Raw genomic sequence first — 12,413 nt, 5'->3', positions numbered from 1 at the left:
TAGTATGTTATGACAGTTATTTAAGATACACATATCTGCGATAAAAAATGATTTTGATTGCATTTCCTTCTACTGGCTTACAACTTGTGACTGACTCATCAATTTTTGTGTACTGTGTACATGGCATTCAGTGTCCTGCTAACCAATTTATATTTGCTTTTGGCTGATTTCATGGATGTTGCTTAGTAAAGATTTGATTATATTTTCTTGTCCAGGACATACTTCGTCTTCTCACATTGTGGTTCAACCACGGGTCAACAGCTGAAGTTCAAATGGCTCTCCAAAAGGGATTTCAGCTTGTCAGTATAGACACTTGGCTGGTTGTTTTACCTCAAATTATTGCCCGGATACACTCTAACAATCATGCTGTTAGAGAACTTATACAGTCACTTCTAGTTCGGATTGGACAAAGCCATCCTCAGGTTCACCCTCAGTGTCTTTATTTTTAGTGATTGTTGTCACCATGTGTCAAAGATCAATGGGAAAACCCGAGTCTTCTTTTACCATCCTTTTCATTTTTATAATGTTATCCAGACATAGTGTTGTATAGTTCAAGCTCACCTTGACCGGATTATAGACAGAAACAACCTTTCTTTGCATTTGGATAGTGAAAGCTGAAAATAGGGAAATGAAGAGCATGGAATTGGAGGAAAGAACTTGATATTTTGTACAATTCAAATCCTTCCAACAATGGAAAGATTTAGAATTGAAATACTTTTTTCGAGCAATTTTGGTGTACCCTTTTTGTGCTTCCTAAAATGTTATCTAAATATACTGGGTTGTAACCATATTGTAAAAATTTTTGAGCTCACCATGTTAAAAATATAGACCAAGAACTCCGCTAAACCATTTGTATTAACTGCAAAAGCTGTTTTGTGACCGTTTCTGACTTTGCAACAACGATTAAAACTGTGTTGGCAAAAACTGATTCCTCATATTTTATTCTCCATTGTATTTTCTCCTCGATACCTGTTAGCTTTTTTTAACTGTAAAAGTTGTGATTGATGTTTTTGCAACTTATTTCACAGGCTCTTATGTATCCTCTCCTTGTGGCATGCAAATCAATAAGTGATCTGCGCAGAGCTGCAGCTCAAAGAGTTGTTGACAGAGTAAGGCAGCACAGCAGTGCACTTGTTGATGAGGTAAGTATTGTTATGATTTTGTTTTTTTCATGTTAGCTTTTTGGCAATGCAATTTAGTTTTATTTTATCCTGTGTGCGCAGGCTCAACTTGTATCAAAGGAGTTAATTAGGGTGGCAATATTATGGCATGAACTGTGGCATGAAGGATTAGAAGAAGCTAGTCGTCTTTACTTTGGTGAGCATAATATTGAGGGTATGCTAAAGGTCCTTGAGCCGTTGCATGACATGCTAGAGGAAGGTGCGATGAAGAGTAACACCACCATTAATGAGATGACTTTCATTCAGGTGATCTTTTTGATGTTATCTGCTTCACTATAATCCTCTCATTCAAGCAATAGTATTTCTTCTTTTGATCATTGGAATATTGATACCTAAGTGAGACCAGGTACGTGACATGAGCATCTTAGTGCAAATAAGCTAACATTGTTTTCGCTTGTTTCAGACATACCGTCAGGACTTGCTTCAAGCCTACGAATGCTGCATGAGATATAAGACCACGGGGAAAGATGCAGAACTTACTCAGGTATAATTGGAACTGGGAGCCTTATGCTTCTCTATTCGAATGCTTGTGAGATTTTGGTAGAAGCACACCAGGGGTGGAGTTTTAGAGGCCTGTTTATTTTTCTTGTATTATAAAATGGGGCCTCGTAACAACCTTAAAAGAGAAAAAGTTTCAATTTAAAAAGGATGTTACATAATTTACTGTCAAACTACATGAGATATACATGAAAACAAAATAATAAAAAAGTAGACAAATAAAACATATCGATAAGATCAATTAATAATTTCTTAGATAATTAAAATTTGTTACCAAGACACTAGTTGTATAACAAAACAATTATAATTATATTATGTAGCAATTAATGATAAAAGAGAAAAATGAGAGTTAATTGAGGGATATGTTTAGTTGGTTAATAAATAAGATATATAAAATGGAAGTGAATTGAGGAATATGTTTATTTGGTAAATTAATACATGGTTTTTGGAAGGAGTGTTTTACCAAAAATAAGATTCATGGGTTTCAAACTCATGACTTCAAGGCTATTAGGCAAAAACTTTACCTACTACTCTATCATATTACATTGTTATATAGCCTTCTTATTTCCGGATGCTATGCGATTGGGCACCTTGCACGCCCTTAAGACAGCCCATGAAGCACACTTCTCATAGAATCTTGAAGGTTTAACCTGGTATGCCTGTATTGGCTAGTTGGTGAATGATATTCTGATTTGTGACATTATTGCGAAGGCAATCTCTATCAGGAATTTAGGAACAAGAGGAAAGTTTGCAAATCAATTGATGTTAAAGACTCGGTAAAAAAGACAACAGGCATACAACTTTATTTGGATCTTCATAGTTGCCTTTTATATGAGCAGGTAGGTTACAGGTTTCTCAGATTACTTGGGTCTTCCCAACATCAGTTTCTTTTGGGTGCAGAGATAGCCACGGAAGATAAAGTTCATGGGATTCAATCTTAGTTCATGACATGGATTCCATCTCCACACGACTTTACAAACTAAGCTAGAATCAGTCTTCTGAAAATATCATTGTTGTCATTTCATGCAGTAAATCCAAACTGGATGTAAGTAGGGTTCACCCCACCACACATTCTATTCTGGCAAACCAAAAACAGAGATAGAGCAATGATTATTTTATTACTCATATAGCCTTAATTCATTATCCTGATGCGTATGCGGCACCACGTAAATTTCATTAGTTGATCTCCAGAGTAAATTTCATTCTTTGTATAATGATTTATCTGCCCTGCTGTCGAAATTTTATGTGTTTTCCAAGAATTACTTTTTATTTTATGATGGTAGCTTTTTTATGTCGGCCTTGCTCATTTGTCGTCATCTTACCTAAATACATTTGCTTTGTATCCCATGAATATGTTATGCTTGCACAAGGATGTTTTTGTTTTGCACGCCCCTTATGTTTACTAATGCGAGATTGCTTCTTACCAGGCTTGGGACCTTTACTATCATGTCTTCAGAAGGATAGATAGGCAGCTTCAATCACTTACCACCCTTGACTTGCAGGTAGGAATCATCTTTCTCTTCAAAAAATTGTGAATTTACTCATATATGTTGCTCATTATGTGTGTATTGTTTTGCCATGTTTTTTGCGACCAGTCTGTTTCACCTGAGTTGCTGAGTTGCCGCAACTTGGAACTTGCAGTGCCTGGAACCTATCGTGCTGGCAAGTATTTATGACTGAAATTTTTAAAAGGATATTTACTGATAACATAACCAATTGGCATCTACATTTTTTATTCTAGATGCACCGGTGGTGACAATTTTGACATTTGCACCTCAACTCACTGTGATGACTTCTAAGCAACGGCCTCGTAAGTTGACAATTCATGGAAGTGATGGAGAGGACTATGCTTTCTTGCTGAAGGGACATGAAGACCTGCGGCAAGATGAACGTGTCATGCAGGTATATCCTTTGTAATATGTTTTGCTTACAGTGTTACTTCATTGAATACAAAGCTCCTTTGTTATCTATGGATGGATGATGACATGGTTTAATCTATTGCAGCTTTTTGGTTTGGTAAATACTCTTCTAGAAAATTCTCGAAAAACCTCAGAAAAAGATCTCGCTATCAAACGATATTCGGTCATTCCCTTATCCCCTAACAGTGGACTAATTGGATGGGTGCCTAATTGTGATACTTTGCATCACCTTATACGAGAGTACAGGGATGCAAGAAGGGTAAGTGAAAGCAAACTGAAAGCCTTTTTGGCAGCTCAAACAGCTTAAGCTTCTTCTCTGACCTTTAAAACTCAATGGTTCTCAGATCACCTTGAATCAAGAACACAGGTTGATGCTCAGTTTTGCTCAAGACTATGACCATCTGCCACTCATATCTAAAGTAGAAGTTTTTGATTATGCTCTCCAAAACACTGAAGGAAATGATTTAGCAAAGGTGTGTATTTGTCTTGTAATCCAGATTCTAGAAGTGTTGCATCTTGGTTTTTTCTCAACTCTTAACTTCTTGACTTCTAATTTGCTGTGTAGGTCCTTTGGTTAAAAAGTCGCACTTCAGAAGTTTGGCTGTATAGACGAACTAATTATACAAGAAGTTTGGCAGTGATGAGCATGGTAATAAATGCTTTTCTGTTCCTTTGGCTATAGGAGTAGGAACTTTCTACATTTATAGAACCTGAATGTTCAGCTTTGTTCTCCGTTTAAGATCTGAAGTTTGATAATTTTTTCTCTATATTTGAGGTTTCCCAAAACCTATGCAACTCATTTAACTGCCCTTCTTTTTAAGTTTGATTTTCTGGCCATTCCGGTATTTGAGCATGCTATCAAGTAAAGAGTAGTAGGTTTGTCACAACTCACAAGTGCAAGTATTATCACAAACATCCTTATGCACTCCACTAGGAATCTTGCATTTTTTTCTAAAAGGCTTTAATGGAGATACGCGTACATTCATAGATTCCTTAGGCATGACCACTCTGCTCTAAAAACCTGATCTTCTCTTTTAAAGTACTATCTTTGATGTACTAATACTAAGGAGGTAAAAATGGGTTGATAAGAGACATATGTGAAGTCTTCTCTTCGTCCTCAAGAGGTGACATTGGTCGTCCAAGCATTATCGTCATTGTCTCCTGAGTGCTGTGGTTCTTTTCACACAGAGATGCCGTGGGTTCCTTATTGTAGTCATGAATCGTTAATTTCCTTGTTTACGTAATTTCTTTTTTTTTTTTTGTGAAGCATCTTCGCCACAATTGTATGTGACTGTTTTATCATCTATTCCTTCAGTGAATGCACCTAGAAGTTTTCATGTCCATCATTGACCTGGTCATGCTTCTCTTTCTTTTTAGTTGCAACTAATCAATTAATGAACCTTCAAGGTTGGGCCAAGTGCAATAGGAGAGAATAAAGGCGAGGGGTAGTAGGAGAGAGAAAAATAGTGAGAGTAGGGAGTAAAAATGCGTAAAATAGAAATGTGGCAATTAATATGTTATTTATTCCTAACATGGATTATTTTTACTGAATAGAAACATAGGAATTATGTGTTTGGTATGTCATCTTAAGTTCTTAACCCATCATCCTGGTACTAAACCTTAGAATGGCTCCTCCCTTCATTGGTCAAACAGTATAAGATGAAAGTCCTTGGGAGGCTTGGACACATGTCTTCTCCCTTTTCTGAGACCCTAAACCCTAGTACATTAATCTTTGGCTTTATATCCATTTACCGTCTAGACTATGATGCTCACTCAATTCACGTTAAAATAAGTAAATATTTGTGTTTTTGGAAACTTTGATAGTTCTCACGAAGTCACAGGTCATGAATCTTTCTGTGTCCCATAATTTCCTATTTGCTGATATTTTCATGTCAAACAGGTTGGTTACCTTTTAGGGCTGGGTGATCGACACCCAAGTAACCTTATGCTACATCGTTACAGGTATTGATCTTTAATGTTACTTGGTAAATCTAATAAATTTTTTTTGAGTATTTGACTGACTTTGATTACCTTTTGCTGTTCTACAGTGGGAAAATACTGCATATTGATTTTGGGGACTGCTTTGAAGCATCTATGAATCGAGAGAAATTTCCTGAAAAGGTATAGTATCCCTATATCTACTTTATCTTCCATTACTTTCCTGATGTCTAGAATTGCTTGTGATTAACCTACTGTATATTGTGCAGGTGCCTTTTCGCTTGACCAGAATGCTTGTAAAAGCTATGGAAGTCAGTGGGATAGAGGGGACCTTTCGCACAACATGTGAAAATGTGATGCAAGTTCTTAGAACAAATAAGGATAGTGTCATGGCTATGATGGAGGTAGACATACCCGTAGCCTTTTGTATTTACTTTTGTTGGTGTAGCTCCAAAGTCTTGCTTTTTCACATGTATTGGAAACTTTTATTGAACTGTAATTCAGATTCATACCAACAAATTTTTGTTCATTGCATTGTGTTAGGAGCTCCATGCAGTTAGCTTGTTTTAATTTGCCCCCTCCATAGAGGGTCCTGTATAGCCATGAAGTATATGACGAGTTTCTGACAAACAATTCACCTTTTATTGGTTTAGGCATTTGTCCATGATCCTCTTATTAACTGGCGTCTTTTCAACTTCAATGAAGTCCCACAAATGTCTACTCTTGGCAGCACTCATATTGCTGCTGGCGTCGGTAGTGAAGAATCTTCTACAAGTAACAATAACAATCTCTCTCATCCTCAGCGCGGTGCTCGAGAGAGAGAACTATTGCAGGTTTGATTGATCTCTATGATCTTGATTGGTGTAATCTTCTGACTTCTGATACTGATCTTATCTTCTGCTTTCTGCCTTAGGCTGTTAATCAACTTGGTGATGCTAATGAGGTTCTAAATGAGCGTGCTGTGATGGTAATGGCTCGAATGAGTAACAAGCTAACTGGGCGAGACTTTTCTGCAGCTTCTTCATCTACTGGCGCTACTCAACATGGTGCAGATAACAGTAACTTGGCATCAGGAGATGCTCGTGAAGTTGAACATGGCTTGTCTGTCAAACTACAGGTTCAGAAGCTGATAGCTCAGGCTACTTCGTATGAAAATTTATGCCAAAATTATGTCGGGTATGAAATCCTTTACTTGTTGTATTAATTCGTAGTTGATATATATTTGATGCCATCTAAATTTCCACTTCTTCCCCTCTTCAATCACATCTGTGAAAGAGAGGAAAGGGGCGACCTTACAAACATGCAAGTGCACATACGAATGAGTAATGAAAATTGGCAAACAGGATCTAGTTTGTTTTCACCAGCTCCTCAAGATCCGCGCTTGATTGCGTTTGTAAAAAGTATCAAATATAGTCCTAATTTGTTTATGCTTCCTATCTCTTCCTACCAGCTTCAACATTGCTGAGGTTTTCTCAAATAATACACATAAATCCAAAGAAAAGATCTTCATGATGATGGATATGGTCGCAACTCCAAAGTATGCAAATTTGTTCTGTTAGGATATTGTGCATCCTAAGAGGGCAGATTTGCATACTTAATCAAGAGATACCAAAGCTGACCCGTCATGTTCTCATGAAATTTTTGTCCACCTAAATTTTTAAGTGCAATTTCCTTATAAGTTCAGATATATAAAAATCAATCTTTTAGTATCGATTAAATGCCACAATAAAGCAAAAAAGTAATCTATGGGAAGTAATGGTACCATAATTGTTGATTTATGCAATTTATAAAAAATTATGTTAAACTTCGAATAATTTAGTATATATTTTGTTAGTTCATAAATTTTATACTATAAGTCGAACAAGTAGAAGTGCTAATTGAAAGAGCAAACACAAAAACCAAGTTGGAACACCAACACCTAATATGTTGTCAGTTGCGTTTGTTTTCTGGAACATTAATTAATTTCAATTATTATTTTTTTTCGTTCTGATATCTTACATCTTAACTTACTCACATAATATTTTCAGGTGGTGCCCGTTTTGGTGATCTACGATAAATACAGCGTAAGTTGTCTATGGTGTACATGCGTCTGTTCGTCTCTTTTTTTCATCTCCCATTTCTGTATCATTGCAATGTAGGTTGTGGTTGTATATATGAACACAATATGTATATAGAAGTATATTTTTATCATAGGAGTAGAATTGCTTGTACAGAAGAAATGTCATAATGCAATGAGCTAGGGAACTACAGACTTCTGTGAAGAACATCTGTGTTCCAATTCAAATAATTAGTTGCCAAATTTATCTGTTTGAAATATTTGGCAACCTTTTATTTTTATTTACCAAATTGTTACTGTACAAGTTCTATTTTTTTCATTTTTGTATAAAATGGACTTTATATTGGTATTTTCGGGATGAAATGATGTTAGAAAGATTTGAGGAGAGTCTGGACCATGGATAGTTATTCTAAATGTATCATTTATTTGTTTTAGAAACCTAGCAGTTGATTGATTTGAGATTTGGAACAAGAACCTTAATGTCCATGAGTCGTGTGGGGTTTTGTGTGGTCATAGAAATCCATGCCTTGTTTTTATTTAGAAAAGTCATAATTTTATTTTTGACATAATATAAAAAAATAGTGCTAGAATGCTAGTGATACCTCAAAATAAAAACAAAATAGTGCTAGTGTGCTACGCAAGGAGTACTTATGCGCGTTTTGTGGTCCTGTACTCATGTATGTCCCCACTGCTCTATCACAATCAGGATTCAGAACCATATGATCACTTTTTCTTTCTGCTCATCTTTTATGAAGCCATCTTACTAAAACACAGTGAGATCATACACGGATTAGCTTAATAGAGATAGTAAGTGATCACTTTAATAGATTAAATGTACATGAATTAGCTCAATGAAAATAGTGAAATCGTCTCATTTAAAAATTACAAGTTTTTGTATGAAATGACTAATTGTGAGACGCACACAATATAACCTAACTAATAGAAATTATCAAATGCTTAGGGTTATGTTTCACGTTAGTTCAAACCTTTGAAGTAATTTTCTACTAGTCAACTGTCTAATTCTTTAATTCTCGATATTTTAATCTCTTTCATTTTAAGAAATTATCAATGATAATTTTTTAGTTTTTTCTCAATATTAATGATATCCTTAAGTTTTTTTGATTTTTAATGGTATTTCTTGTAATAAATGATCAAATTTAGATGGGCTTAATATATTAAATATAGTTAATTCTCTATTAAAAGGCTAAAATTTAGGTCACCTTAGTTACTACTATAGGGGAATAGACAATCCTGTTCATCTTCCTTCTTTAACATTCCACTGTTCTGAAGTAAGGGCAAAAACTTAATTTTATTATTATTACCATTCAAGTTTTTTGTCTGCTCATAACAATTTAAGGAGCAATTAGCAAAGCTTTAAGAGAAGAAATTAAATAATAGAGCGTCTGCACTCTGCTGCCGCCTATGAATAATAAATAGATGAAGTGGTCTAATAATACTATTCTAATTCTCATTTCTTAAATACTTTGTATAAAATATCATATTTTTATTTTTCATTTCCTCTACCGTCATTGTTGAATAAGTTTTTTTTAACTCATCTACCCCTTCATTTTTGTCAGATCTCAGTTTTTAATCCCTCGTAGTCGTAGTTGTTATTCTTTTCACACTCCAACAATTTCACACTTTCCGATCAATTTCCGACGTCACTCAGGTTTTCTTCTTTTTCTTTGTTATTTTTTCTTGCTTTAATCCCTTGTATAAAATATTGATAAAGTTTAGAAATCATTTTTGCTCTGTTTTACTGGAATTGATCATCACGAAGAACAAATTTAATTAACTTGAATGTTTCAATGTAATCTTTATCAATTGTCATGAATTTATTTACTAGTTATTAATTTATTCCTTTTATTTGGAAATTACAAAGAAAGTTTAACTTCATAGTTGTTGAATGAAAGTTTGAGTCTTGTTTTAGTTTAAGAAATGTGTCTGAACAATCCAAACAAGAAGATTAAGGTAAGTTACTAGCCCACAGTATGTTTACTACCAAAACCAATGGGTAGTTAGCAGAGTTTACTCCTCGAGTTTATGATAACTCACAACATGTGGTAATAATGGACACTTCAAACAACTTTTGAGTCTCTTTAATTGATGGTTGGTATACGCAGTGACATAAGCACCATTGGGGGAAGTCACAAGTCTATGTTGTTGAAGTGTGAGAATAATTGATCGTGTGTCAGTGTGTGTCTATGTTTTACGGTGAACTATTATGTGCGCTATGAATGTGGCCAAGCAAGATGTCCTGCCTATGGTGTTGAAGTGTGAGAATAATTAATGATGTTTGTCTATGTTGTTCGGTGAACTATTAGGTGATTAATGAATGTGACTAAGTTGGAAGTCCTGCCTAGGGTGATGAAGTGTGAGAATAGCAGATGGTGTGTGCGGCTGTTTTTCGGTGAACTTTTGGGTGCATTATCAATGTGGCTACGTTGAAAGTCCTGCCCAGGGCGTTGAAGTGTGAGAATAATAGATGGTGTGTGTCTATGTTTTTCGGAGCACTATGAATGTGGCTAAAGTGTGAGAATTATGGATGGTGGTGAGCATCTATGTTTTTCAGTGAATTGTTAAGTGCGCTGTGACTATGTGGAAAAATATAGGGATGGACCTTTGATTTTTCTGGTGAATTGTTGTCGCTTTATGTAAGAGCATATGCTATAAGGGACGTGCTATTGCAGAATTTTGAAAAGTATAATATTGTGCATATCCTTTTTGTGAATAGGTTTTTCTCTTTCTTTCTAATATGTATCACCAAGCAATGTGTGCATTAGTATTTCACCCTTCTAATCTTAGAAATTGACTAATTTTTTTTTGTTATGTTAATTGTTAAGGTGTTAGCTTAACATTTCTCTGTTTTCTCTATGAAGGACTGCACTTTTATTGCTATGAATTGATCTGTTGGACTTAATGGGTGGTATATTCAGCCTAAATGGTTATGGTGATTCTAGCAGTGACCACGATGAGAGTTCAATCAATAGCATTTGCAAAAGGCAAAGGGTAACAAGGTGTTTTGAACAGAGCACAAGACTAATTCCTTCTCTACCAAATGAAATATCGCTCCAAATACTTGCCAGAGTACCTAGAGTCTGCTATTTGCAATTGAAGTTGGTTTCACGGATTTGGAAAGAAGCTATATCGACGCCAGAATTATATGATTTGAGAAAAGAATTGAAGAAGACAGAAGAGTGTCTTTTCATTCTTTCTCGCATTAAAGATAAGTTGTTATGGTTAGCATTGGATCCTGTTTCTGGGATATGGCAAAAGTTACCACCAACACCGCATGATTTGACCCAAAATGAATCTCGGAAAGGCTTGGCAATCCTTCAAATGTGGAACTCTTTGGGATCAATGATGAAAATAGCAGATTCCTTAAGAGATTGGCTTGGAGGAGGTGATCCCCAGGATAAAATTGATTTTTGTGGCTGTTCAATTGGAGCTGTGAACGGTTGCCTATATGTGGTCGGGGGATTGTCAAGGTCCTCAGCTTTAAGGTGTGTCTGGCGTTATGATCCTATTTTAAGTGTTTGGAATCAAGTAAGCCCTATGTTAACCGGTAGAGCTTATAGCAAGACTGGAGTCATAAACAACAAACTGTACGTTGTTGGAGGGGTTACCAAACACAGAGGTGGGTTAACTCCCTTACAGTCTGCCGAAGTGTTTGATCCTGAGACGAATCAATGGTCCGAGGTCCCTAGCATGCCATTCTCAAAAGCTCAAAACATGCCTACTGCTGTTCTAGCTAATCTCTTCAAACCAATAGCAACAGGTTTGACAACATACAAGGGTAAGCTATACGTGCCTCAAAGCTTATATTGTTGGCCTTTCTTTATTGATGCTGGTGGTGAGATATTTGACCCAGATACGAATTCTTGGGTTGAAATGCCTGTGGGTATGGGTGAGGGTTGGCCTGCTAAACAGGCAGGAACCAAATTGAGTGTTGTAGTTGATGATGAGCTATATGCTTTAGATCTTTCTGGTTCTTTGGATAGTGCTAAGATTAAAGTATATGATCAACAAAATGATTCTTGGAAAGATGTTGTTGGCGAGGTTCCAATGCGTCATTATCATAATGATGCTGAATCTCCATACCTTCTTGCTGGTTTATGTGGAAAGCTTCATGTAATCATTAAAGATATCAATTCCGAAATTGCGGTTTTAGAAGCTGCTACTAAACCTGTGGCACAACCACCCTCGGAATTAAAATCGTTGTCTAGCAGAAGCTCTTCTACCGGAAGTTCTATTGCGTCTAATTCATCAGGGATTACCTGGAAAGTCATCACGTCAAAGCGAGCTGGACAGACTGATTTGGTTAGCTGTCAAATCCTCAGAATTTAATACTGGCTCAGTGGACTGTTGCTTGAAGGATAATTCGGACTGTGCATGAGTTGATAGCGTATATATATTACACACGGCCACAATGGTCAGGATTAGAGCTCGGAGATCAACATAGGAATTATTGTTACGGTGATCATGTATGGTTTATAGACTTAGTAGTATATGTTTCTGTTTGTAGTAAGAGACTGCTACAGAAGTATTACTAATGGTAGAATTTACCTGTTTACTTTCGTAATTTTTTTTTTTTTTTATAAAAATAAACGAACAATGTGTAATAAATAAGTGGAAGTGCCTTTAAGGCAAAATGTCCATCTTTAAATTTTGTACTTCTACTTGATGCTAAATGAATAAATCCTTTTTTAACTTTGGGGGGACTTCAATGCAATCATTATCTTCAGAAGTAAGTCTTGATCATCCGAAACTATATTAAGAAATGGTATGCTATTACTAAGATCTACCCATTGAACAAGGAAA

General features: G+C 35.8%; 2 protein-coding genes across 3 annotated transcripts in view; both read left to right on the top strand.

Moving 5' to 3' along the window:
• LOC130821519 (serine/threonine-protein kinase TOR) overlaps positions 1-7,941 on the top strand; it is a 37,055-nt gene extending 29,114 nt beyond the window's left edge. For both annotated transcript variants that reach the window (XM_057687319.1, XM_057687315.1), the window contains exons 42-57: positions 216-422; positions 1,029-1,142; positions 1,224-1,427; positions 1,585-1,665; positions 3,107-3,181; positions 3,275-3,341; positions 3,421-3,581; positions 3,684-3,857; positions 3,943-4,071; positions 4,164-4,247; positions 5,499-5,560; positions 5,647-5,719; positions 5,806-5,940; positions 6,190-6,369; positions 6,450-6,712; positions 7,564-7,941. In XM_057687319.1, coding sequence (XP_057543302.1) covers positions 216-422; positions 1,029-1,142; positions 1,224-1,427; positions 1,585-1,665; positions 3,107-3,181; positions 3,275-3,341; positions 3,421-3,581; positions 3,684-3,857; positions 3,943-4,071; positions 4,164-4,247; positions 5,499-5,560; positions 5,647-5,719; positions 5,806-5,940; positions 6,190-6,369; positions 6,450-6,712; positions 7,564-7,582 — 2,028 coding nt within the window. In that variant the 3' untranslated portion in view covers positions 7,583-7,941. The remainder of the gene's footprint in view (positions 1-215; positions 423-1,028; positions 1,143-1,223; positions 1,428-1,584; positions 1,666-3,106; positions 3,182-3,274; positions 3,342-3,420; positions 3,582-3,683; positions 3,858-3,942; positions 4,072-4,163; positions 4,248-5,498; positions 5,561-5,646; positions 5,720-5,805; positions 5,941-6,189; positions 6,370-6,449; positions 6,713-7,563) is intronic.
• An 883-nt stretch (positions 7,942-8,824) lies between these two features.
• LOC130821528 (F-box/kelch-repeat protein At1g22040-like) lies at positions 8,825-12,409 on the top strand. Its single transcript, XM_057687325.1, has 2 exons — positions 8,825-9,261; positions 10,472-12,409. Exon 2 carries the CDS (start codon positions 10,512-10,514, stop codon positions 11,937-11,939), a length of 1,428 nt encoding a protein of 475 aa, XP_057543308.1. The 5' UTR covers positions 8,825-9,261; positions 10,472-10,511; the 3' UTR covers positions 11,940-12,409.
• Positions 12,410-12,413: the final 4 nt, after the last annotated feature.

The sequence above is a fragment of the Amaranthus tricolor genome, chromosome 1 (assembly GCF_026212465.1).
Source record: "Amaranthus tricolor cultivar Red isolate AtriRed21 chromosome 1, ASM2621246v1, whole genome shotgun sequence".
NCBI lineage: Eukaryota > Viridiplantae > Streptophyta > Magnoliopsida > Caryophyllales > Amaranthaceae > Amaranthus > Amaranthus tricolor.
The sequence above is the reverse complement of the archived record's forward strand: the minus strand, read 5'-3'. Positions and strand labels throughout refer to the sequence as shown.

What these genes read in the sequence shown, in the direction of transcription:
- LOC130821528 (XM_057687325.1), top strand. Translation starts at nt 10,512, where the DNA reads ATGGGTGGTATATTCAGCCTAAATGGTTATGGTGATTCTAGCAGTGAC.